This window comes from Eptatretus burgeri, chromosome 9 (genome assembly GCF_056783735.1).
Source record: "Eptatretus burgeri isolate ZD-2024b chromosome 9, Ebu_testis_v1, whole genome shotgun sequence".
NCBI lineage: Eukaryota > Metazoa > Chordata > Myxini > Myxiniformes > Myxinidae > Eptatretus > Eptatretus burgeri.
The window spans coordinates 8892084-8914878 of record NC_140969.1 but is presented as its reverse complement, the minus strand read 5'-3'; the positions used below and the strand labels follow the sequence as shown (position 1 = coordinate 8914878).

At 43.6% G+C, this 22795-nt stretch overlaps 1 protein-coding gene and 1 pseudogene across 6 annotated transcripts in view; one reads left to right on the top strand and one right to left on the bottom strand.

The window, feature by feature from the left end:
• Positions 1-22795, bottom strand: part of LOC147019491 (contactin-4-like) — a 182287-nt gene that overhangs the window by 44734 nt on the left and 114758 nt on the right. For all 6 annotated transcript variants that reach the window (XM_085894029.1, XM_085894030.1, XM_085894032.1 and 3 more), the window contains exons 10-13: positions 12659-12795; positions 12386-12521; positions 11463-11616; positions 8228-8355 (exon numbers count right to left, since the gene is read on the bottom strand). In XM_085894029.1, coding sequence (XP_085750155.1) covers positions 8228-8355; positions 11463-11616; positions 12386-12521; positions 12659-12795 — 555 coding nt within the window. The remainder of the gene's footprint in view (positions 1-8227; positions 8356-11462; positions 11617-12385; positions 12522-12658; positions 12796-22795) is intronic.
• LOC147019492 (uncharacterized) lies at positions 264-8151 on the top strand (annotated as a pseudogene).

The window sequence follows — 22795 nt, the reverse complement described above, 5'->3', positions numbered from 1 at the left end:
GCTCGAAGTAACTTAAATATGGATGAATTCGGTAGTATTGGGAATGAAGCCATGTAACTCAGATGATGGGTGTGAATTGTCTATGTGCCGTCACCAGCGTCTGTAGAAGATTTTCCAAGTGGCAATAGTATTTATGACTATGGGCTAGGAGAAAACCAGTTTAATTCATAACTAATTTATCCTACATTGTGTCATTGCAGATCCTGATGGTGGTGGTTGCTGGTGAACAGAAGATACCTAGTGTAACAGTGAACAACTTGACCATGTCCAAGATCTTCCAATTGGTTGGCCTTGAGCGTCCTGTCCCATCAACATCAACGCACCCAACTCAGACTAACTGGAAGCTGTGTATCATTTGCCAAGAGGACAAAGCTGAGTCTCTGACATGTCCTTCACAGTCCAAGCGAAAAGACTCTGGGAGTGGGTACAGTTCACTCGCAGCCAATTTGATCAGATTCAGTGAGCTTGGACAACTTCCAGGAACACTTCAGTTGGAAAGACTCAACGAAGGGTATGGCATTGAAGCGGCCATGGTTGCAAACAATGCTTTGTACCATCAAACATGCAAGTTCAAATATAACAATACAAAATTGCAAAGGGCAGAAAAGCGAACACTTATGACAGAAGGAGAGATCCATGACGTACCAGATGCGTGCAAACGCACCAGATTTCATTCAAGATCATCCAGTACAGAGAAGGCCCAAGAAGCCCAGTGTTTCTTCTGCAGACAACCTGTGGGAACCGATGGTGTTCACGAAGTTGCAACATTTCAAATGGACAGTAAAGTTCGAGACTGGGCAGCCATTCTTGAAGACACAGAACTGCTCGGCCGACTCAGTGCCGGGGACATGGTCGCCCAGGACGCCAAGTACCATAAGAAGTGCTTATCAGTGCTGCACAACCGTGTTAGAAAGGCCCAGTCTGAGGGACCCAAGTACAAAGACAAGGAGCGAGAAGTATCACGTATTGTCTTCGCCAAACTGGTCCTCTACATGGAAGAAGCTAGGCGAGATGAGGAGACAGCACCGGTGTTCAAGGTAGCTAATCTCGTAGAGCTCTATCAGTCCAGAATGGAACAGCTTGGGGTTAAGCTCGACACAAGGGTCCACTCCACACGACTGAAGCAGAGACTCCTTACCCAGTTCCCTGACATGCGCGCACTCACAAAGGGGAGAGACGTCCTGCTGGTAATTTGAAGAAGACGTTGGGGCTGCTCTCATCAAAGCCTGTGATCTGGACAGTGATAATGATATGGTCCATCTTGCACGTGCTGCACAGACCGTGCGCCGCCACATGTTTGAAGAAGCTGAGCCCTTCAACGGATTCCCTGAAGGATGCCAAGGAGAATCTGTGCCATCACTGCTGCTTGCCCTGGTGAGCATGGTCCTCAAGGGTCCTAGTATTAAGGATCAGATGGCAGACACAACCCCTGCAGCACTTGCCATTGCCCAGATGCTTAAGTTTAACTGCATCAAGCACAACTGGGCACATCGCACCACAGGACCTGTAACTGCCAGGCACAGTGCTGCACAGGAGACCCCAGTTCCCACATACGTAGGGATGATGTTGCATGCTCACACATGAAAGAGGGAGTTAGTAGACAGGTTGTCACACCTGGGCATGAGCATCTCATATGCCCGTGTTCTCGAGCTCTCGGCTCAGATGGGGAACAGTGCCTGCCAACAGTTTCACAGAGAACAAGTGGTCTTCCCCCCAAAGATGCGCAGCAATGTCTTCACATCAGCCATAGACAATATCGACCACAATCCCAGTTCAACGACAGCGAAAGAGTCCTTCCATGGTACAGCCATCTCCCTCCTCCAGCACTCCTCTTTCACTGGAGAAGGAGTGGACCGAAGAATTGTAATCGTTGGTGGATCTAGAGATGCTAGCTCGAAGATGGTCGGCCACTTGCCACACTACTATACTGATGTGCCCCCAGTCACTACCAGCATGAAAAGCCTGTCTGTTCCAGCTACTAGAGTGGTGCCCTTGACCAGAGATGACTTCAAGGAGCAGACTGAGGAGGAATACATGTGGCTAGAGCACGCAAGGCGGCTTCTAGAGGACAACACTGGGACATACGAGAACATATCGTGGTCAGCGTTTCATGCCAGTCGCCAGCCGCCGTTAACTCGAACCATCAGCCTCACCGCCCTGCTTCCACTGTTCCTTGACAGTGCCCACACAGTGGCCATGATCCAGTACTCCATGGATGTGGTGAAGAATGCTGTAGAACATGTGCATCCTGGCCAGACACCTGTCGTAACCTTGGACCAGCCACTGTTTGCCTTGGCAAAGCAGATTCAGTGGAAGTGGCCAGAGAAGTATGGTGAAGAAAAGATGGTGGTGATGTTTGGTGGGCTCCACATCGAGATGGCTGCCCTGAAGATGCTGGGCGACTGGCTGCGAGGAAGTGGCTGGGTACAAGCCTTGGTGCAAGCTGAGATTGCAACGCCAGGGACAGCCGACTCCTTCCTGCGAGCTTCCCACGTCACACGCACAAGAAGAGCTCATCAAATCACTGCAGCGGCACTGCACATCCTGCAACACTGTGCGTATGAACACCACTGTATGATGTATTTTGATGATGCAGAAGACCTGCCTGAGTTCGAAGAATGGTGTCACCAGAGAGGAGAAGACATTCCCAACTTTCAGTATTGGGCAACTGTGCTGGAACTAGAGATATTGGTACTGGTCTACGTGCGTTCTCTGCGGCAGGCTTCATTCACGATGTACCTTGATGCCGTGACGGAACTGGTCCCATGGTTCCATGCCTTAGACCACACACACTATGCCAGGTGGGTCCCTGTTCACCTGAGGGACATGATTGCACTCCCAATGAAGCACCCAGATGTAGCTAGAGAACTTATGGCTGGCAACTTCACTGTACAGAAGACGAAGAACATGTTCTCTTCGATCCCAATCAACCAGGCACATGAACAGAACAACGCATGCATCAAAGGAGATGGTGGAGCAGTCGGCCCCACTGATAACCCAAGTGCCCTGCCACATTGAATGATTGCTGGGCCAGAAGTTGCCAGGGCCATTAGAAGAGTTCCAAGATGGCCATCAACACTGGGGGAGGCGAGAGGACACACGTCATCACGACCAGACACCAAGTGTGCAAACCTCTTTCACCAAGGATGTCTGTGCCCTTGTCAGCGTCATAGAGCTTGGCAACCCCTTTGAGGAAGAGAGCATGGATCTGGTTGTCCTTGACACAAAGGAAATTGCAGGTCCTGCTGCAGTTGAGAATGTCAGAAATGTGAAGAAGATTGGCCAAGAGCAGTTCCAGGCTTTCACCGGAGAATGTCTGGTGGAAAGGACCAAGCCAATTGATGATGCAATTCGTCGGAACAAGCTGAAGGTGTTTAGCACTTCCACCCCGAGAAGTGTGAGCAAAGAGAAACAGCATCTGGCCTCTCTCAGGAACGACGTGGCACTTTTCTCACGGCTCTACGTCGGTTGCCAGAAGAGGGATAGAAACCTTGAAGAGTTCTTTTGTCATGAGAATCAAGTGTGTCTTCCAGCTCTCTCCGATGGAGAAAGTCTACGTCTAGGTACGAAGAGTGATCTCCTCAAATGCTTTGAAGAGTTCTCCAATGCCCAATCAGAGGCTCCTGATACCACCAGCCTAGTTCTTGATGGGGGCAGTCATTGTCCAGATGGTGAAGCCTGCGGCAGCCAAGAACTTTGATGACTATGCCCAGGATGTCTTCATACCGTACAAGTCAACAAAGCTTCAGACTGTCACGCCTGGACCTGGTCTGGGACCGCTACGTGGCTGATTCACTGAAAGGCAGTGCAAGATCAAAGCGTGGAAAAGGAGTGCGTAGATGCGTGGTCGGAGCAGCAGTTATACCTAGAAACTAGCAGAACTTCCTCTGAGTGGACACCAACAAGACCGAGCTGTTCAAGTTCCTATCAGAAGCTATCTTCAGGTGGTTTGACCAGGATGACAAGCAGCTGGTTATCACTGATGGAGAGGCAGTCCTGAGCAAGCCACCGCTGCTAGACCTGGCCTTGCTCGCCCCATGCAGCCACGAAGAAGCTGACAGTCGAATGTTGTTGCATGCATCCCATGCAGCCAACCATGGTCACCACAAGATACTGATCAAGACAATTGACACCGATGTTGTGGTGTTGGCTGTGTCAGTGGCCCAGGGACTGTGACCAGAAGATGAACTGTGGCTAGCATTTGGCACTGGGAAGAGTTTTCGGTACCTGGCAGCCCACGAAATAGCAGCTGGCCTAGGACCAGAGAAGGCACAGGCACTCCCAATGTTTCACGCTCTGATTGGGTGTGACACTCTATCTAGCTTTGCTGGACATGGTAAGAAGATTGCTTGGACAATCTGGACCGTTCTGCCAGAACTTACAGACACACTGCTGAAGCTATCCTCTGCACAAAGTGGCATACCAAACGATGTCATACACACCATCGAGAGGTTCGTCATATTGCTCTATGACAGAACCAGCATGTACAACGACATTGACAAGGGCCTGGAAGAAACTCCTCGCGAAGAAGAACAACGTTCAGCTGATCCCGCCAACCAAGGCAGCTCTGGAGGAGCATGAGAAGAGGGCGGCCTACCAAGGAGGCCATGTGTGGGGTCAAACACTGCTACCAACGCCAGAGCTGCCTCCTCCATCCAGCTGGCGCTGGGTCAAGAATGATGAGGGGGTGTACGAGCCACACTGGACGAAGCTACCCAAAGCAGCCCACACCTGCTATGAGCTAGTATCGTGCAAGTGCAAGAAGAGCTGTCTGAAGCGTTGCAAGTGCAAAAAGGTCACACTTGAATGCACAGCTTTGCGTGTGTGTGAGGGAGAGTGCTCACAAAATTGAGAGAATATTAACAGAGTAGACTGTGTCACTGATTCAGAACATTTAAATCAGACATCTCTCGATCAATTTCTATGAGTGGGATCTCGGTATTCATATGAATGAGACGCAGTCCATGATTCGTTTGCAACCATGCTCAACAACCACTGACTTTACATAAGCGATGTTGGTATTCATATCAATCAGACGTAGCCATTAATTCATTTGCCACCATTCTCAACAACCAATTTCTATGAGTGGGATAGTCGTCCGGTACAACAAATAATTAGCAGCCATCTTGCAAAATGGCGGCTATCTTTAAACTTGAGGTGGCTACAGGTTATGTTTTTCTTAATTCAGCTTTTAATAAATGTTCAAACCAATGTTAGAGTGAAATTATAGTAACCGCTAGTGGCCATTTTGGAAAATGGCTGCCACAGCCATCAGCGGTTGAATTTGAGATGGCCCAATATCCAAATCTGTTCATAATGTTAGGCTACTAGTGTGCCAAATTTGGTGCTTTCCTTACAAAATGCACAATTGATCTGCTAAGTTGCCCCACTACTATACTTTACCTCACAAGCAGCTAATAATTAGTTTGATGGAGGTTATGTAGGGTCTGAGCTTGTCATAGGACTGTCAAGTACTGTAGTTCTGAAGTTGTGGAGGCCCTCTGTCATTGTACATGTACCTAAAATGCCCAAACCAGTTAATTATTTAATGATTATAAACCAATAGTATTATCTGCCATACCCATGCGATGTTTAGAAAGGGTTGTGAGAAACATCATTGTGGAGCAGGTGAAGGCATGCATGAATCCTTTTCAATTTGATGATTGGGAAAAGAGAGGTGTTCAAGATGCAGTGGTAATTCTGTTTGAGAAAGAAGCAGCTTGTGCACGGGTCCTGTTTATACATTTTTCATCGACTTTCAATACAATTCCGGCTCATTTATTGATGGGGACATTATGGGGTATTGGTGTGAATCCTAATTTAAATTATGGAAAGAAGATTTTTTGACATACTGTTGCGTATGTCAAAAAGTTAGTTTAGTTAACATTTTGTCTGAATACATCACTTGCAACAATGGTACTCCACAGGAATGTTTTATCACCCACTTTGTTCACCCTACACAATGGTGGTTTTGAATGTGTGAGTTCTGGTTTATATTAATGTTTTATGATAAAATATTGAGATATTTGATATATTTTTACCTCCACCACTAAAGGTGGACAGAGGTTATATTTTCATTCCTGTCTGTCTACCTCCACTACCGAACGTGGATGGAGGTTATGTTTTCATTGCTGTCTCTCTGTCTGTCTGTCTGCTTGTTTGTGAACAGGATATCTCAAAAAGTTGTGGACGGATTCAGACAAAATTTGGAAGAGAGCTTGGGTATGTGACACGATGAAATGATTAGATTTTGGTGAAGATACAAATCTGGATCTGAGAATTTTTAAAGCAATTTTTCACTAAAGATGGTGCCAAAAACGACATATAGCAGGATTTCTGAAAACGTTGTGGACGGATTTGGGTGAAACTTGGTGGGCAGGTTGGGTATGTAACAAGGAAGAATTGATTCCATTTTGGTTACGATCCAAATCCAGATCCGGCCTATTAGTGGGATACAAAACGTAAACTAATCAGCTTGGCAGAAATATGCACTCTACTGAGTGGCCGTTCTAATTGTCCATTTGGTACTTGCGGAAATCAAAGATTTTTGAAGTATATTGGTGGGCCACGTGTGTTATTGTCTGTTTGTATGTCAATTGCCTAAAGGTCACAATTTTAAGCCGATCTTCATGAAACTTCACCAAGTGGTCTATTGATTTTGCAACAAGTATTTTGATTTTGAGGTTAACATCGGCCAAAAGGTCACAATAGACCAAAGGTCAACAACTTAGGTAATATTTCTAAAATCCTCAATTTTCATTAAATTGACTTGAAATTTGAAGAGGATTTGCATGTTCGGTCATTGAATTCAACCACCAATTATCTGGAGGTCAAAAGGTCAACATAGGCCAGATTTCTAAAATCATCAATTTTTGCGCAATTGACTTGAAATTTGAACAATATTTGAATATTTGGTCATTTAATTCAACCAACAATTATTTATCAGGTCAAATTTGTTTGAGGGATTTCGCAATATTGTGCTCTGCATGACATCCTGTTTGTTTGTCTGTCTGTTTGTCTGTGAACAGGATATTTCAAAAAGTTGTAGACGGATTCAGACAAAATTTGATGGACAGGTTGGGTGTGTGACAAGGACGAAATCATTATATTTTGGTGAAAATCCATATCCTATAATTTTTTTAAGAGATTCTTCACCATTGCAAGATCGAGCTAAAAAAAAAACTATTTAACATGATATCTCAAAAAGTTGTGGACAAATTCAACAAAACTTGGTGGACAGGTTTGGTGTATGACAAGGATGACATGATTCAATTTTGGTGCAGATCCGAATCTGGTTGCAGATATGAGAAATTTTAAATTTTTTAGAAGTTATTCATCACCATTGAGAAATGGAGCCAAAAACGATATATAGCACGACATATAAAAAAAGTTGTGGATGGATTATGACAAAACTTGGTGGATGAGTTGGTGAGGTGACAAGAACAAGCCGATTAGATTTTTGTTCAGGTCAGAAGATCTGGCCTATCAGTGGGATGCAAAACATAAACTATTCAGCCGAGTGAAGGTATGTGCTCTACCGAGTGCCGTTCTAGTTTTTAATGTCTCTTGCCTCTGTCCCTCACAGCTTTTGCACGGTGCACATGGTCTGCCAGTCATTTACTCACTGTTCACACTTCCAGTCATTTGTTCCTCTTTTCTCTCACCTGTGGAACCAATTTCACCAATCTGTTTGGTCCCATCCTTTCCTCCAGGGCTTTGAGACAGCTTTATACCACCTCAGGTTATCCCCCATCCATGCTTGCAATCTCTTCTACCTCAAATGACCTAACTCCCAAGCACTCCCCTTTTTCCAGGTTATTGTGATTCCACCCCCTCCCCCCTCTCTTCCTCACCTCGTTTCATTTGCTAGTTGTTGGGTGATTTGTTCCTTTTCTGTTTCATCCCCACCTTCCCCTACCTCTTCTTGCTGTTTTATTCAGCTTGTTCACCCCCAAGTGTACTTCTCCCCCTTCCCTTGATCTGACTCTCACTTTTACTCTGCTGTTGATGTTTCCTCCTTTCCATTTTGCTCCAGCTCTTGCACAAGCCTCAATCATGTATGCAAAAAAACGAGATGATGACATGGGATACAAAGACAATGCTCATTCTTTCATAGTGTTTGCTCAGCATTCAATCAGTGCAGAGGACTGACTGATTGTGACATAGAAGCCAGAATAAGCTATCACAATGATTTTTTTTTTAGCGATTTGTTTGACATTATACTTACTTTTCAGTTTGAGTGTGTACACGTTTTTATCTTTTCCCAGATAATTTTCAGCAAAGCAAGTGTAACTTCCTTCATCTGCATCAGTGAGATTTGCTATGATGAGACTTCCATCATCCACCACTTTCCTCCTGATGGTAAAAACAACAATGTCAAAAAATGAAAGAAATCTGGGATATCACATTTCCCTTTGAAGGCAAAGTGTCCTATAAACAAAAATGCACACAATCTGGTGTTCTTTTAAAAGTATTAATTATTATTAAAATGTAGCACACATTTTCTAGAATCTCTAGTATAGTACAACTTTATTTTTTCCAACCACACTTTCCATATTTTCCCAACCCCATACTTTTTCTTCCACCCATCCATCCATCCATCCATCCGGACCGTACTCTGTACAGAGCGTTGGTGCTGCCTAAGCAGTCTCCTTGGCTATTGGGCACAATCCTGGACGGATTGCCACTCAGACACAGGATACCAGCAAGCTGGCACTCATTTTGCCGACCTCGGAAGGATGACAGGCAGAGTCAACCCCACTTGGTATTAATTCAACAGCAAGTGGGATTTGAGGTCAGGATCCGAGGATCCCAAGCTCAATACTTTTTCTTGAGAACATTCAAAGTGCCATGCTGTACGCATGTAACACTGAGAGGTTAAAAGAACGGGAGTGATGTTTAGCGAACTTTGATTTCACACCAGAAAGATATTTTCTGTGATGTGTAGACATACTCATGCCAGAATGGCTTCACAAACTGATTGCACTTGCAAAGTATGTAATTACATCATCCATTGTTGGGCAGTTTTTGGTCAAAAAGTACTGAAAACATTGAAATTTGTAACAATTTCATCTTATGATAGGTAAGAAAATGGAAAGAAATACATTTTGCAGGGTGGGGAAATTGGGGAGGGAGAATTAATCAATTTCTGACAAGCTCTATCATGAGCATTGACCAGAAGAATAAAGAAAAGGTAATATTGAACTGCTCAAATCACACCAAGTATAATAATAACTACAAGAACTATATATCTGGGAATACAAAGCAATCGCCAAGGGTAAGTCTCCCCCGGTGCCCATGATCCAAGTTATGTGATATTCTTTTTGGACTGCCATATGACCTTGAACTTCAACATTTAGGGATAGAGTGTAAAATAAGATGTGGCCCCATCTACCATCTATCCATAAAACTCAACATCATGAAAATTAACTTATAATCAAAAAGGTGTTTTTTGTGAATTAGGTCACAATCAAAAAAAAGTAGGTCAAGGACGCTAATCAAATATCAGGTGTACAACTTCAGTGCAGGTATGGAATGATGATGCAAGAACATGTTGGAAGGCCAAGCGGTCTTTAACATTCCGCATTGGAAAAATTGAGCGATGACAAAAAAACTTTTTTTCAGACCGCCATTTTACCTTGACATTTAACTTGGAGGAGTATATGCAAATTAATTGTAAATGCACCTTGCTGTAGGCTATCTAGTGATGGCAATTTTGTTCAGATAAGTGCAAACCTTAGTCAAGCTGTAGTGAAAAATGTTTAAATGTCTATAATTGGGTCAAGACCTTAAAATGAGATAAAGGTCAAACAAATTGGCAACCCCACATACTTTTTATTCCCATTATTGATGCAAAATTTCATTCTGACAGTCCCAACCTGATCTGAGATGCAGTCAAGGACATTGGCAGAAAAAAAACTAAATGGTGTTTTTTAGTACTCCTCAGGGTCTAAGACCTTAACCTTTTACCCAGAAGGGTATGATGTAAAATAAACGTAAATGCACCTTGTTCTAAGCTATCTGGAGAGGGCAATTTTGTTCTCATCGGACAAACCATAGTCAAGTTATTGTGAAAAATGTTAACTATAATTGGGTCATGAACTTTAAAATTAGGTAATGGTCAAAAACATTATGCCATCCACACATCCTTTTGATTCACATTAATGATGCAAATTTTCATTCCAAAAGTCCCAGCCGGATCTGAGATACAGCTTAGAAATTGATACAGTTTGGAAATTGGAAGTGCAGGAAGAAAAAAAAAACAATTAAAAAAACAGACCCTTAGGAGTACTAAACCACTATTTGGGTTAAGAAACTCTTGGGTTCCATTAAAAATTGGGGACACTAATTGTAGAAACAAACCCTACAATAGCTACAATACAACAAACCCTTCAACAATTATTACACCAAAGCATTTCTATCTCAGTGGAATGGAAAACTATTTTTTAACAAGACGCGAATACTTCGATATCGCACGGCTGGGGGCAGTAAAAGTCTTGGTTAAGAATGATGAAACAATTTTGCAGTTATAAAATTTAAATGTAGACACGGTGAATTAGCATGCATGATGGGAAGAGTTGTGACGTTGGACAAATTTCTATTTATAGCCCTCAGATCAAAGGGACGTAAGCGGCCATAAGTGTGACAGAAGACGTGACAAAAGACACAGGACAGAATAGCCAATTATATAACAGCGCGACGTCGCCGCGCTGTAACGAGAGTTACAACGCTGCGTGTCAACAACGAACGGAACAGGGAGATTATCACTTCCTGCTCAGAAAATCAACTTCCGGCATCACACAGAAAACGATTCAGCACAAAAAATGTCGCTCTTCCGCATTAACCCCGCCCACAATTCACCCGGCAATCTCCGCCCACATCACACCCAACAATAAGTGTGACAGAAGACACAGGACAGAATAGCCAATTATATAACAGCGCGATGTCGCTGCGCTGTAATTATAAAGGCTTGTATTGTTCTGCATCAGTGGGCAGGGAGAACAACAACGGAAATCAAATGTATTTTAAGGTATCCTAACCACCGTTGGAAGCAAGGAAAAACCCATGTTTTGGGCATTCACCCTTCATCAGAGTAAAGGAGGGAGAAGGGAGAGGGGGGAAAGGTTGATATAGAGTGGCAGTGAGCCAGAGATCTCTGGGATGTTGATTTCATTATTTTCTCAGATTGCTACCACTCTCAGCATATCGGCTCTGCATGGGCCTCGCAGTTTATTTAATTTTATTTGAGATTCATCATTTATGCCTCCTCAACAAGCTATTAAGATATTCTTAAGGGTTGTCAGGGTAATGTGCCAACAGTGGTTACAGATGTACAGTATGTGACATACAAGGAGGTGTATACAAGGTATTCAAGTTGTCATCAACATCCAAGCTTTCCACACTGAGACATCACCTTGAAAACCTTGATTAATAAGCATCCGTCGACCAATAATGGACCTCACCTCCCTTGAGAGCTTGTGAGCATCTCAGCATGTCGGCTCCATTTGATTGTAGGTTGAGGTGCTGCACGAGCAAGGCACCGTAAGACAACCTCACCTCCACGTGCAGCCAGGATAATCTTTGATGCCGGGTCAGTGGAAAACTCTGGAGCAATGGCTGAGGATTGACGGTTTTTAACAGGAATGCAGAGTAGTGTTGAATGTTTTGATTTTACCAAAAACAATTGCTTTTACTTGTGTAAGGCTGATAAAACTTGTGACTGTCACAAACATTAAAAACAGATTATAAAAAAACAACATTAAAAACATAGACTGTCAAACAGATAATTGACATTACTCCAAAATAATGACATTTTTTAAAATTGCACATTGTCACAATAGGCCTGCACTCAATTCAATCAAAATGCTCAAGTATGAATCAATGCAAGTCATCACACCATTTTAAAGCCTTTTTCCCCTGAGCAGGGGTCAGCTTTTTGCAGGCTCCAATCATGGTACCCTTTCTTGTGGCAATGTTTTTATGGCCGGATGCCCTTCCTGACGCCAACCCTTTAGTCGCCTTTGACACGCAGGGATAATTACCAGTATACTGGTGCTCATTTCGCTGACCTCGGAAGGATGATAGGCTGAGTCAACTCCCCTGATGTTAATTCAGTGGCCAGCAGGGCTCGAACTCAAGACCCCAAGGATCCCAAGCCACCACCCAAACCACGAAGCCAACACCAGGCATTATTAATCAATGCAAGTACTGAATTTTTATTTAACAATTTTTTCCATTCCTACGAAACCCTCTTGCCATACCCCGCCTGCTCTTAGAGGTTGTGTTTGTATTCCCGTTGACTGTCCTCTTTTTGAAAACCCCTTACACTCTATTATTTTGCTCCTCGATGAGTCTGGACTTTGAATTTAAAAAGTCACCTGCTTACCCAGCACACGTAGTTCTGCATTCGTGTACGCTTTTCCATGCAGATTTTCTGCTATGCATTGGTACATCCCTGAATCGGACAGGGCAAGTGATTTAAAGTTGAGCATTCCATCACTGCCAACGGTGATATTGTCATCCTAGAAAAAGGGCAGAAGAAAGAAGGCCCGTAATTCAATAATCAGGATTATGACATGGAATATGCTGCATTTTATCACAGGGGAGTGTGGTGATATAATTATTTGAGACCTCATTAACCACAAGTTAAAAACTGTACCTTTGGGTCAAAGGGAACTCCATTTTTCAACCAGACATGGGAGGGCGCAGGTGTACCAGTCGCTTCACACTCCCATGTAAAGTTCTCACCGATGGAAACCATCACACTAAATATCTCTTGCACCCAGGTCGGCCGAACTCCATGTGCAAAACAAAATGAATTTTATAAGTCGACGATGAATAACATGAAACGGCGAAGATGACATAAAATGTCAAAAATGCAAGAGTTCACAAAATAAGTATTCAGGAGGAAAAGCAACATTTTACATGCAGTACACATGTAAAGATCTTACAATAAAGTGAATGTGCACAACTCTGTAATATGCTTACAAATCAAACTGTACACTTTCATCACAAAGACAGATGGACTAATTTACTTCATGGGCGAAAGAGAAATGGACAATCCTCTCTCTTTATCAACTCATGCCGACCAACTCTAATTAATGTGAAACACATGTCCATGGGTCATTTCCTCAGCTGAGACTTGGTGAAATGAAATAGATATTGACTCTGCATTAAAACTAATCGTGACAGTATCACAGTGAGAGAAGTTTATTGCATTTGTAAAACGAGAGAAAAGGTAAACTCTTGTTACATTCATCATATCGCTTATGCTATTCCTATATATATATATATATATATATATATATATATATATATATATATATATATATATATATATATATATATATATATATATATATATATACATGTATGTATATATATATATATATATATATATATATATATATATATATATATATATATATATATATATATATATATATATATATATATATATATATATATATATATATATATATGTACATCAAATCATTTAATATTGCCATATTTAGGAAATTGGAAAAAGGGTTTATCATTTTTGGAGCGGTGGGATGTGGAGGGAGCAGGCAAGTGATGAAATGGCATCCATCTAGATATATTTTCAGCATGTATAATGAGGATCTGGGTTCATGAAAAGTCCATTCTGAAAAGGTGGCTGACTCATGACCATCAACTCCCCTTCAAGTCCATTAACTGGGTGAAATCCCTCCAGGTCAGTACCCTCTGCCTTGTCATCACTTCCACACCCATATCCTCCCACCCCACGCCATCCCTGTGTACCCCCTCTCTGCATCTCCCTCACCCTGCCCCATCCCAGTTTACTCCTTGCCAAAGCCCCTTCCATCTTCCCCCTCATCCCATTCCCTTGCCCTACCCCCTCCCAGCTTCCCCTCTACGCAACCCCCACTACCGTACCCTCTCTCCAAATTCTCACACCCCTTCTCCAATTCCCCAATCCCCCCTCCACCTTCCTGCACCCTGCCAACAGCTCCTCCTCCTCTGTCCATAACTGTGTGGACTTCCAACATCAGAGACCTGCGCTCTAACCAAGTCATTGCTGTGAAACCAGACATTATCTGCTTAACAGAATTCTGCCTCCCACAGGACACCCCTGACTCTTTTGTTTCTCTCCCTGGCTATTGTCTCATCGGGTTCGACATGCCTGAACCCCATCCCTGCGGCGGAGTTACATTTTACATCAAGAACTTCATTTATCACTGTCTGCGTACTGCTCTTTTTTTTGTTTGCATAGTCGAGGCTCACAGAAGAGCAAGAATTGTAACAATGAACAGATCAGGACACAACAGGACAAAACTAGAAGGGCACTTGGTAGAGCCCAAACCTCCGCCACGCAATGCCTGATCCACGAGAACATATCAGGCCCAATACATTTTTGAAATATCATGCTATACAGTACTATCTCGTTTTTGGCCCGATCTCTCAATGGTGAAGAATCACTTTAAAAATTAAATAATTATCGTATCCGGATCCAGATTCGGATCTTCACCAAAATCGAATCAATTCGTCCTTGCCACACACTCAACGTGTCCACCAAGTTTGGTCTGAATCCATCCACAACTTTTTGAGATATCATGCTATATATCGTTTTTGCTATATCTCTCAAATTGGTGAAGAATAACATAGAAAATTAAATAGTTATCGTATCCGGATCCGGATCCAGATCTTCACCAAAATCTAATCATTTCGTTCTTGTCACATACTCAACCTGTCTACAAAATTTCATCCGGATCCGTCCACAACTTTTTGAGATATCTTGCACACAACCAAACAAACAACAATAAACAGACAGACAAGCCGGTAGGCGACGAGGGATCTGCTAGGATCGAAGCGCTGGATACGATGCTTTTCATTCTGACCGATCCACCGACGAAGATTCATTGCCAAGACGTATTGGTTCACATACAATTGTTCTTCTGCCTGGAAAGATTTTTTTCCTATTACATATTTTGCCAACTGGCACTCCTCAGAGTGGAGATGGAGGAAAGTGTAAATGAGCAAAAATGTTCTACCAACCATGTTCTATCACCATGCCAAGACGCTTTCGTTTACGTCTAACTGCTTCGCCACGCACATGAACACGTGCACACACGCGCGCGCACGCACACACACACACACACACACACACACGGAAAACCCGACAATAAGGGATATCTAGCGAATCCCAACAGACAGATGGAAAAAAACGACAATAACAGATATCTAGCGAATCCCAATTAAAGGCCACAACCTGCCGAGCTGGTAGATCCTTCAATCGGAGTGAGGCGGAAAAAAAATACATGCCGTGATGTACTCGTGCTGACGTAATGACGTACCCGCACTCCGAAGGTAATTCGTGATGCGGTTTTTTGGCCGCTGCATTGCAACGGGTGGTTGCTTAGCAACGAAACTCAAAGGCGCACACTCACAGCCCATATGGCACCTGCTCGCCAAGTTTCATCAAAATGGGTTTGCTGGTTTGTGCTGTGGAGCCTCACGTTGCGCGCGCGCACGCACGCACGCACGCACGCACGCACGCACGCACGCACGCACGCACGCACGCGGAAAATCCGACAATAACGGATATCTAGCAAATCCCAACAGACAGACAGAAAAGGGTGAAAACATAACTCCTTCACCTTCGCTGGCGGAGGTAATAAACAGATTGGGGGGGGGGGGAGACGGGACACCAACAGCAGAGGGGAGATGAACAAAGCACAGAAAGAGCAGAGGGTGCAAGACCAGAAAGGAGGCAGTAAAGACAGAGAGATCACGGACCAGTCTACGATGGCATAGTGAGTGATAGACTGATAGACTCAGCTTCATTGTGGAAGATTCCAATAATTTTGAAGTACTTGTTTCCACAGTTTCCAGCTGAACGAGGTGTGAGGCTAGGGAGCCAGCCCAGAGGGAGCAGCAGTACTCCAAGTTGCAGATGATGGCCTTGTTGATGATGCGCAGATGATGAGGTCGATAGGGGTTCATGTAGGCAAAGGAAGGACTTTGTACAACGGAGGATGCCCAGTCGGCAGCTGGCTTGGGTTGATGGAGGGTGGAGGGGGAGAGGGGTTAACAGATGGTCCTTTCAGAGAGAGATTGTGATAATTTGAGATTTGGCATGATTGAAAGACATATTCCAAGTGTTTCACCATCTTGTGATTTTGTCAAGGTCTGAAGAGAGGGAAGAGGCTGCAGCCTTCCTGTCCGAAGGATGAGGGATGTCATGGCACAGGGTGGAGCCATCATTAAATAGAAAGAAGATTTTCCAGAGATTCAGAGAGATCATTTATGAAGATCAGGAAAAGGACTGGGCCGAGAACACTGCTTAGGAGCACTCCAACCTTGACAAGAAGAGAAGATGAAAGCATTCCACTGAGTGCCACATGTTGGTGATGAGAGTAGAGGAAGTCATTAAGCCATGTGTGGGGTTGGCCTTGGATGCCATAGGCAGAGTTTAAAGAATAAGGCAGGATGCCAGACTGTATCAAAAGCACAAGATATGTCCAATGAGACGGCCTTGATCTCATGCCTGACATTGAGGGCATCTATCCATTGTTGGATGAGTAGAAGCAGAATGTCGAAGGTGGAGTGACCTGGTCTGAAACCAAATTCATGATCTGAGATGAGGTTGTTGGAGAAAAGGAAGGATTTCATATCAACTGCGATGATGGATTCCATGATAGGTCTGTAGTTAAGGTTTCAGCTCCTGCACCTTTTTATGTAATGCAGTGATGTTGATGGATTTCCAAGAAGAGGAGAGTTGAGACGGTAGTAAGGCAGCGGTCTTTTCTCAGAGAGTAGTTTATGCATGGAATGGTTTCCCTGGAAATGTACTGAGAGCAGAAACAGTCGATACGTTTAAATTGGAATTAGATAGGTACCTGGAAGTTTTGGAGATAGAGGGGTATAGGGATGTTGGCAGGACTTTTAGGGAGCTTGAGCATTGATGGGTGATTGTGTGCATGGCTACAGAGTACTTTTGGTCTGGGGTTTCATCAAGTGGTGTTGTTGGGTTGATATTGTGTGTGTTTTTACCCAAGCTCATGCCCCCTCCCCTGGAAGAATTTTTTTTTTTTACAAAAACTACAAAAAAACCCCACAAAAAACACATTGAAAAAAACAAAAACATTTTGCATTTTCACATTTTGATCTGGTGTTGATAAATTGGTGTGGTGTTGATGTGGCACAGGCATGATGGGCTGAATGATCTCCACCTGTGTCTAATTTCCTTGTGTTTCCTTGTATTTTCAGATGGAAAATGACTGAGGGCAAATATTATGGTGAAAAGGGCAGAGAGAGGGTGGGAAAGAGAAGCAGAGCAGGATTTTAGGAGTCAGGGCAGTCAGTTGCAGAGTTCGGGTCGAGAGTGGAGGGTGGAAAGAAACTTCTCCACATTTTTAGGTGCAAAAGACAGAGTCCAGGAGAAGTTGGGTATGACAGGGAAGGATGGGTACCAAGGGTGACGAATTGGGGACACAATATTTGGAAGTAAACACAGAATTGAGACATTCAGCTTTCTCACGAGTCAGCTGTGATGTCATTTGAAGAGAGTGAAGGGATGGAAAGGGAGCATACACCCGAGACTGTCTTAACAAGGTGCCAGCGGTTTTATTGGAGGGAGACGAGTTTTAAAGTTCAATCTTGAGGTTCGCTAGATATTGTGTTCTGGCTCTCCTGAGAGTGGACACACATTTGTTGTGGACTTTTTAGAATGCACTGAGATGGCCTTCAGTCACATTAGCCTTCTAGAAAGAGAAGGCAAGTTGTTTTGTCGATTGCCTCATCACATGATGAGGAAACTGCCTCATCACACAATTCAGTGCACAATTGGTGGGAAGAGGGGTAGAATAATTGAAGATGAGATAGGATGAATATGTGTATGAGAGGGAGAGAGGGAGACAGAGACAGAGACAGAGACAGAGACAGAGACAGAGACAGAGACAGAGACAGAGACAGAGACAGAGAGAGAGACAGAGAGAGAGAGAGAGAGAGAGAGAGAGAGAGAGAGAGAGAGAGAGAGAGAGAGAGAGAGAGAGAGAGAGAGAGAGAGAGAGAGAGAGAGAGAGAGAGAGAGAGAGAGAGAGCGCACGCAGGTATCTGTGAAAGAATTCCCAGGTTGAGTTAATGTCAGGGGCAGTAGATATGGGAGCTCCAGTCCTAAAGATAGATGGCTGCTTGCAGTCCCTGCCAATAAGCCTGAGTGACTTCCAGACTCGCCAGCATTGAGGCAGCTCTGAAAATAGCCAAAGATTGTGTGGGGTACGGGTGAAGGCTTGAGTGTGTCAGGTGCGAGTGAAGGTTTGAGTGTGTGTAATGCGGGGGAAGGTTTGAGAGTGTGGGTTGCGGGGGAAGGTTTGTGTGCATGAGGGGTATGGGGGAAGCATTGAGAGGGTGGGGTGAGGAGGGATGCAGAAAGGGGGACAGGAAGTTTTGAGCAGGTGGGGTGGGATGGGGTGGATGCATATTCGGATTCCAGATTCCTGACTTTGACAAATGGAGATAAAGATCATGGGATGGGAGATACAATCCCTTGTTGAACGCACGGAGAAACACTGTGCTTTACTTGTCGGTGGTTGGTTGGTGGACCAAGCGCTAAGTGGACAATCACCTTTGAAAAATAACCCTTGTGAAGAAGAAGAAGAGACATAATGTGTTGTAGAAGAAAAACACATCACATTTGTAAAGGAGATACAAGGGTTGAAATGCATTTTCAAATTGATTGTAAATATGTTTAAAGGAGGAAGGAGCATTTATCTTTAATGTACATTCAGTTTGGAGATATTGAGAAAAGAAGGGTGGGGGGAAAATGTGGAACCAGAAGCAGAAGGAAATTAAAGTGGAAATGAGAATCGTTGTGGAGTGAAAAATAAAGTTGTTTTTTTTGCTTGTGTATTTTTATTTTTTGAAGCAAGGAAAGGAAACAGGATAATCTTGAGCAGGTAGAAGCAAGATACCCAGGAAGAGGAAAACAAAATGAGAAACAAGGAGACAAATAATTTTCAGGATTTCTATCCATGGAAAGTTGGGCTTTGGCAGGCCTTGAACAATACGAAATGGAACAAATAGCAAAAACAACGAACAAATAAACATGAAGTATAACATGGAATACCACAGCAACACCTAAACAAGACACAATAATAAAACATGACAAATCTTGTTCGAAAAACTCAGCTTTATGAGTTGTAAATGAGGAGCTCAAACTTTCATCACAAGTGCAGAAAACCTCCGAACGGGAAGTCCAAAGTCTCTTACACCTCCAAACCCCCAGGAATACCATTGGCTGAAACTTGCCCTCCTCTCCTATCTCTTGTTTGCGTGCTGCACTGCTCTCCTAACAGTGATGACTCCATCTACAAGTCTCTGCCAACATGGACCAACTTTTAACCACCCTTCCTAACTCTATATTCCTCTTATGTGGTGATATCAATCATCACCATGCAAATTGGCAGGGTGTTGGTACCTCTCTCAACAGCCATGGCCCTGCATCAAAGTCAAAGGACTTCTGTGACTCTATGGGCCTGATTCAATCTGTGAAATTTCTGACCTGGATGTCTCCGAATGGCAAATCTTCCCTTCTGGACTTGGCAATGACAAACCTTCCTGCAAATGTCTCCTCTTCTTTCTCTGTGTCAATTGGTTCATCTGATCAGGTACTTGTGAGAGTCATAATCTCTCTTGCTATTTTCAGTGAGCCGTTTCAGTGCCAGAGCATCTGCCATTTCACTCAGGATGATGGGCAGGGACTGCAAGCTGCTATCTCATTTCAGGACTGGTCTCTTATACCTGCCACCCCAGATATTTACCCAACCTGGGAATTCTTCCATATAAAACTGCTCTCAATTATGTACAGATTCTTCCAATCTCATCTTCAGCTCTGAATATCCTTCTTCCTCCCCATAGTTCACTGAATCATGTGGTGAGACAGTTGCCTTCAAACAACTCGACTTCTCTTCCTGGAGGGCAAATCCAACGAAAGGCACCCCAAGACCATTCCACAAAGCCCACAAGAAGTATGTGTCTACTCCCAGGAGAATCAGAAAACAACATCTAACCAATCTCATCCATTCTCTCACTTCAAATGGCACCACAGCCAACGCTGCTTTTGAGAAGGCCAAATTCTGTTTGCTTCCAAATATTGTGTGCCCAACCCCTTGCTCCCTATATGTACCCTAACAAATTGCACCCGATTGCTCTACAACTGTCTTTTTAGCCGCGTTGCGAATGCTGGCTCTAAGAGAGCTCCGCATTGTTCTTCTTGTTGTTGTTGTTCTTCTTCTGGTGAAGACAAAACCTTTATTTATATATTTATCTATTTTTTTTACTTTTTTTTAGCCGCATCGCGTTGCGAACGCTGGCTCTAAGAGAGCTCCATGTTGTTCTTCTTGTTATGGTGAAGACAAAACCTTTATGACGCGGCTGTTGGACACATTTGTCCTTGTTTACCTAAGAAGGTGGAGAAGTTTCTGGCAACCCTCGACTCTGATTATGCAACTAGCCCAGACGGCATAAAAACATGCTCTCCTGCTCTTAGACATCCACTTTCTGCTCTGTTCGCCTTATTGTTTGCCCTACGTCATCTTCCATTTGCTTGGAATTCAGCCAACATAACTGCGTTACATATACATTGTGCAAAAATAGATTATATTCACTACCGACCTATTATCCTACTTCTAATCATCAGAAAATTCATGGAATCTGTCATCACAGTTAACAGCAAATCCTTCCTTTTGTCCAACTGCCTGATCTAAGACCATTAATTCAGATTCAGACCTGGTTACTCGAACTGGAGGTGTGACTTCTGCTGTCTCAAACATGCTTTGAGGTACTCAGTCTCAGACTTGAGAGCAGGACTGGATCTCTGGACATCTCGAGCATTTCATACAGTCTGGCACCTTGCCTTGCTCATTTCTGTTCCCAACCCCGCCTTGCTCAACACTTTCCACCTATGGCACCCAAAGTCATCTCTATACATGGTTTACTGGCTACCTCTGCTATTGTAGCAGACACATGGCTCTCAATGGGATCCTCTCATCTCCTCTCCCTATCAAGGCTGGAGTACCCCAAGGCAGAGTCTTTGGCCTCGTCCTATTCCTAAACTTCATCAACAATCATTCTGACTCTCTGCAAAATCCTCTTTATCTATTTCCTGATGATTCCACCCTATGCCGCAGCATCACTGAATCTTTACCTCGGCAAGCAGCAGCCTCTTTCCTTGTTGGAAACCTTGACAGAATCATGATCTTATCCTACACTTGGAATATGTCATTAAATCCTGTTGAATCTCACATTCTCACTCTGTTTCTCAAGAAAGACAGTCTGGTGAACCCTCCCATCTACTTCCTCAACAATCCTCTTGAAGAAGTTCAGTCCTCAAACTTTTTGGCCTCACTATCAGCCATTAATCTCTCTTGGGGAAATTACATATCTAAGTTTGCCTCCAAAGTCAGGCACCATCTGGGCATCCTCCATTGTGAAAAGTCTTTCCTTGGCACATCTGAATTTTTATCTATTACAAGGCCTTCATCCACAGCTTGATGGAATATTGCTCACCTCTGTGGGCTGGCACCCCTGCCTCATACCTTAAGGCCCGGTCACACATTGACGTTTTAGCCAGCGATGGCAACGTATTAAAATGTATGTAAAACGCTGGCTGACGTTGAACTTTTGATGTTTTTTTTTTAAGATTCGGACGTATTCATAACGAGTTGGTCGTATGCATAACATATTAGTAATGGACACAGAACGTTTCGTTGTGTTATAGATAACTTATACCAACGAATGCTGAACCTGTTGTTGGCCTACACAACCTATGCCCAACGATAGTCTAACTTCGGCATAGCGCGTTGCACGCATCGCCGACGATGTCGTGACGTAGCCTATTAAAAGGCTGACGAACAGCGATTCGAATCATAACTGCCGTAGAAATGGAAGTGACAACATCGCGGTCACACCTTGGCGATCTTGCCAGCGTATGCCGACCTAAGAAAAATGTGTCTAAGACGTTGGGGCACGTCAAATACGGTATGAGTAAGTTTGGTATACGTGAGTAGAACGCTAAAGCACGCTATCATACATCGTAGTAAGTAGAGTATGTCAAGAAATTTTAAACATGTTCAAAATTTTACGACGTACTCGGCGTATGACACACGTTCCGCATGCGATGGGGATAAGTTTTACACACGATATGCGGACACTTACACACGTCCACAAAGGCTACTTATAAGCTACTCATAAGTCGAAACACGTCGCGGTAATGTCTTTTTTACGCGAAACTTATTTCTAACTTATGTTTGACGTGCTTTGAACCAATTCTTTACGTAGTCCCAACACACATCGACGTATGTAGACGTATTCCAATGACGTCTTCCGGTCGACAAAAAAAAAAAATGAATGTGTTTCTAGGTTACAACTGCCATATAAAGACGTGTTCCCAGCGGTTTTGGGAATTGGTATATAAAAATGCTGCACATAAAAGGGGAACCCAACAGTGTTTTCGAGTTCCTTTTTGAGTCGATGTCCATGTCAGCAGTATCAGTATCAGTATTAGTATTAGTATTAGTATTAGTAGTAGTTTGTTCATGTTGGCAGTAGTAGGTGAGTGTGAGGGGGAGGGTGTGGGTTATGATGGATCGTCCTTGCGTCCGCGTGTCCACGGGTAGGTTCATAGGCTGCCACTCAACGATTTAAATGGCTGCATCTCCACGATTGAAAGTAGACGCTTGCGCTCAACAATTGGATTTTTTTTACACTCAACGACTTTTAAACGGTACCACTCACCTATTTTCATTGTTTACAA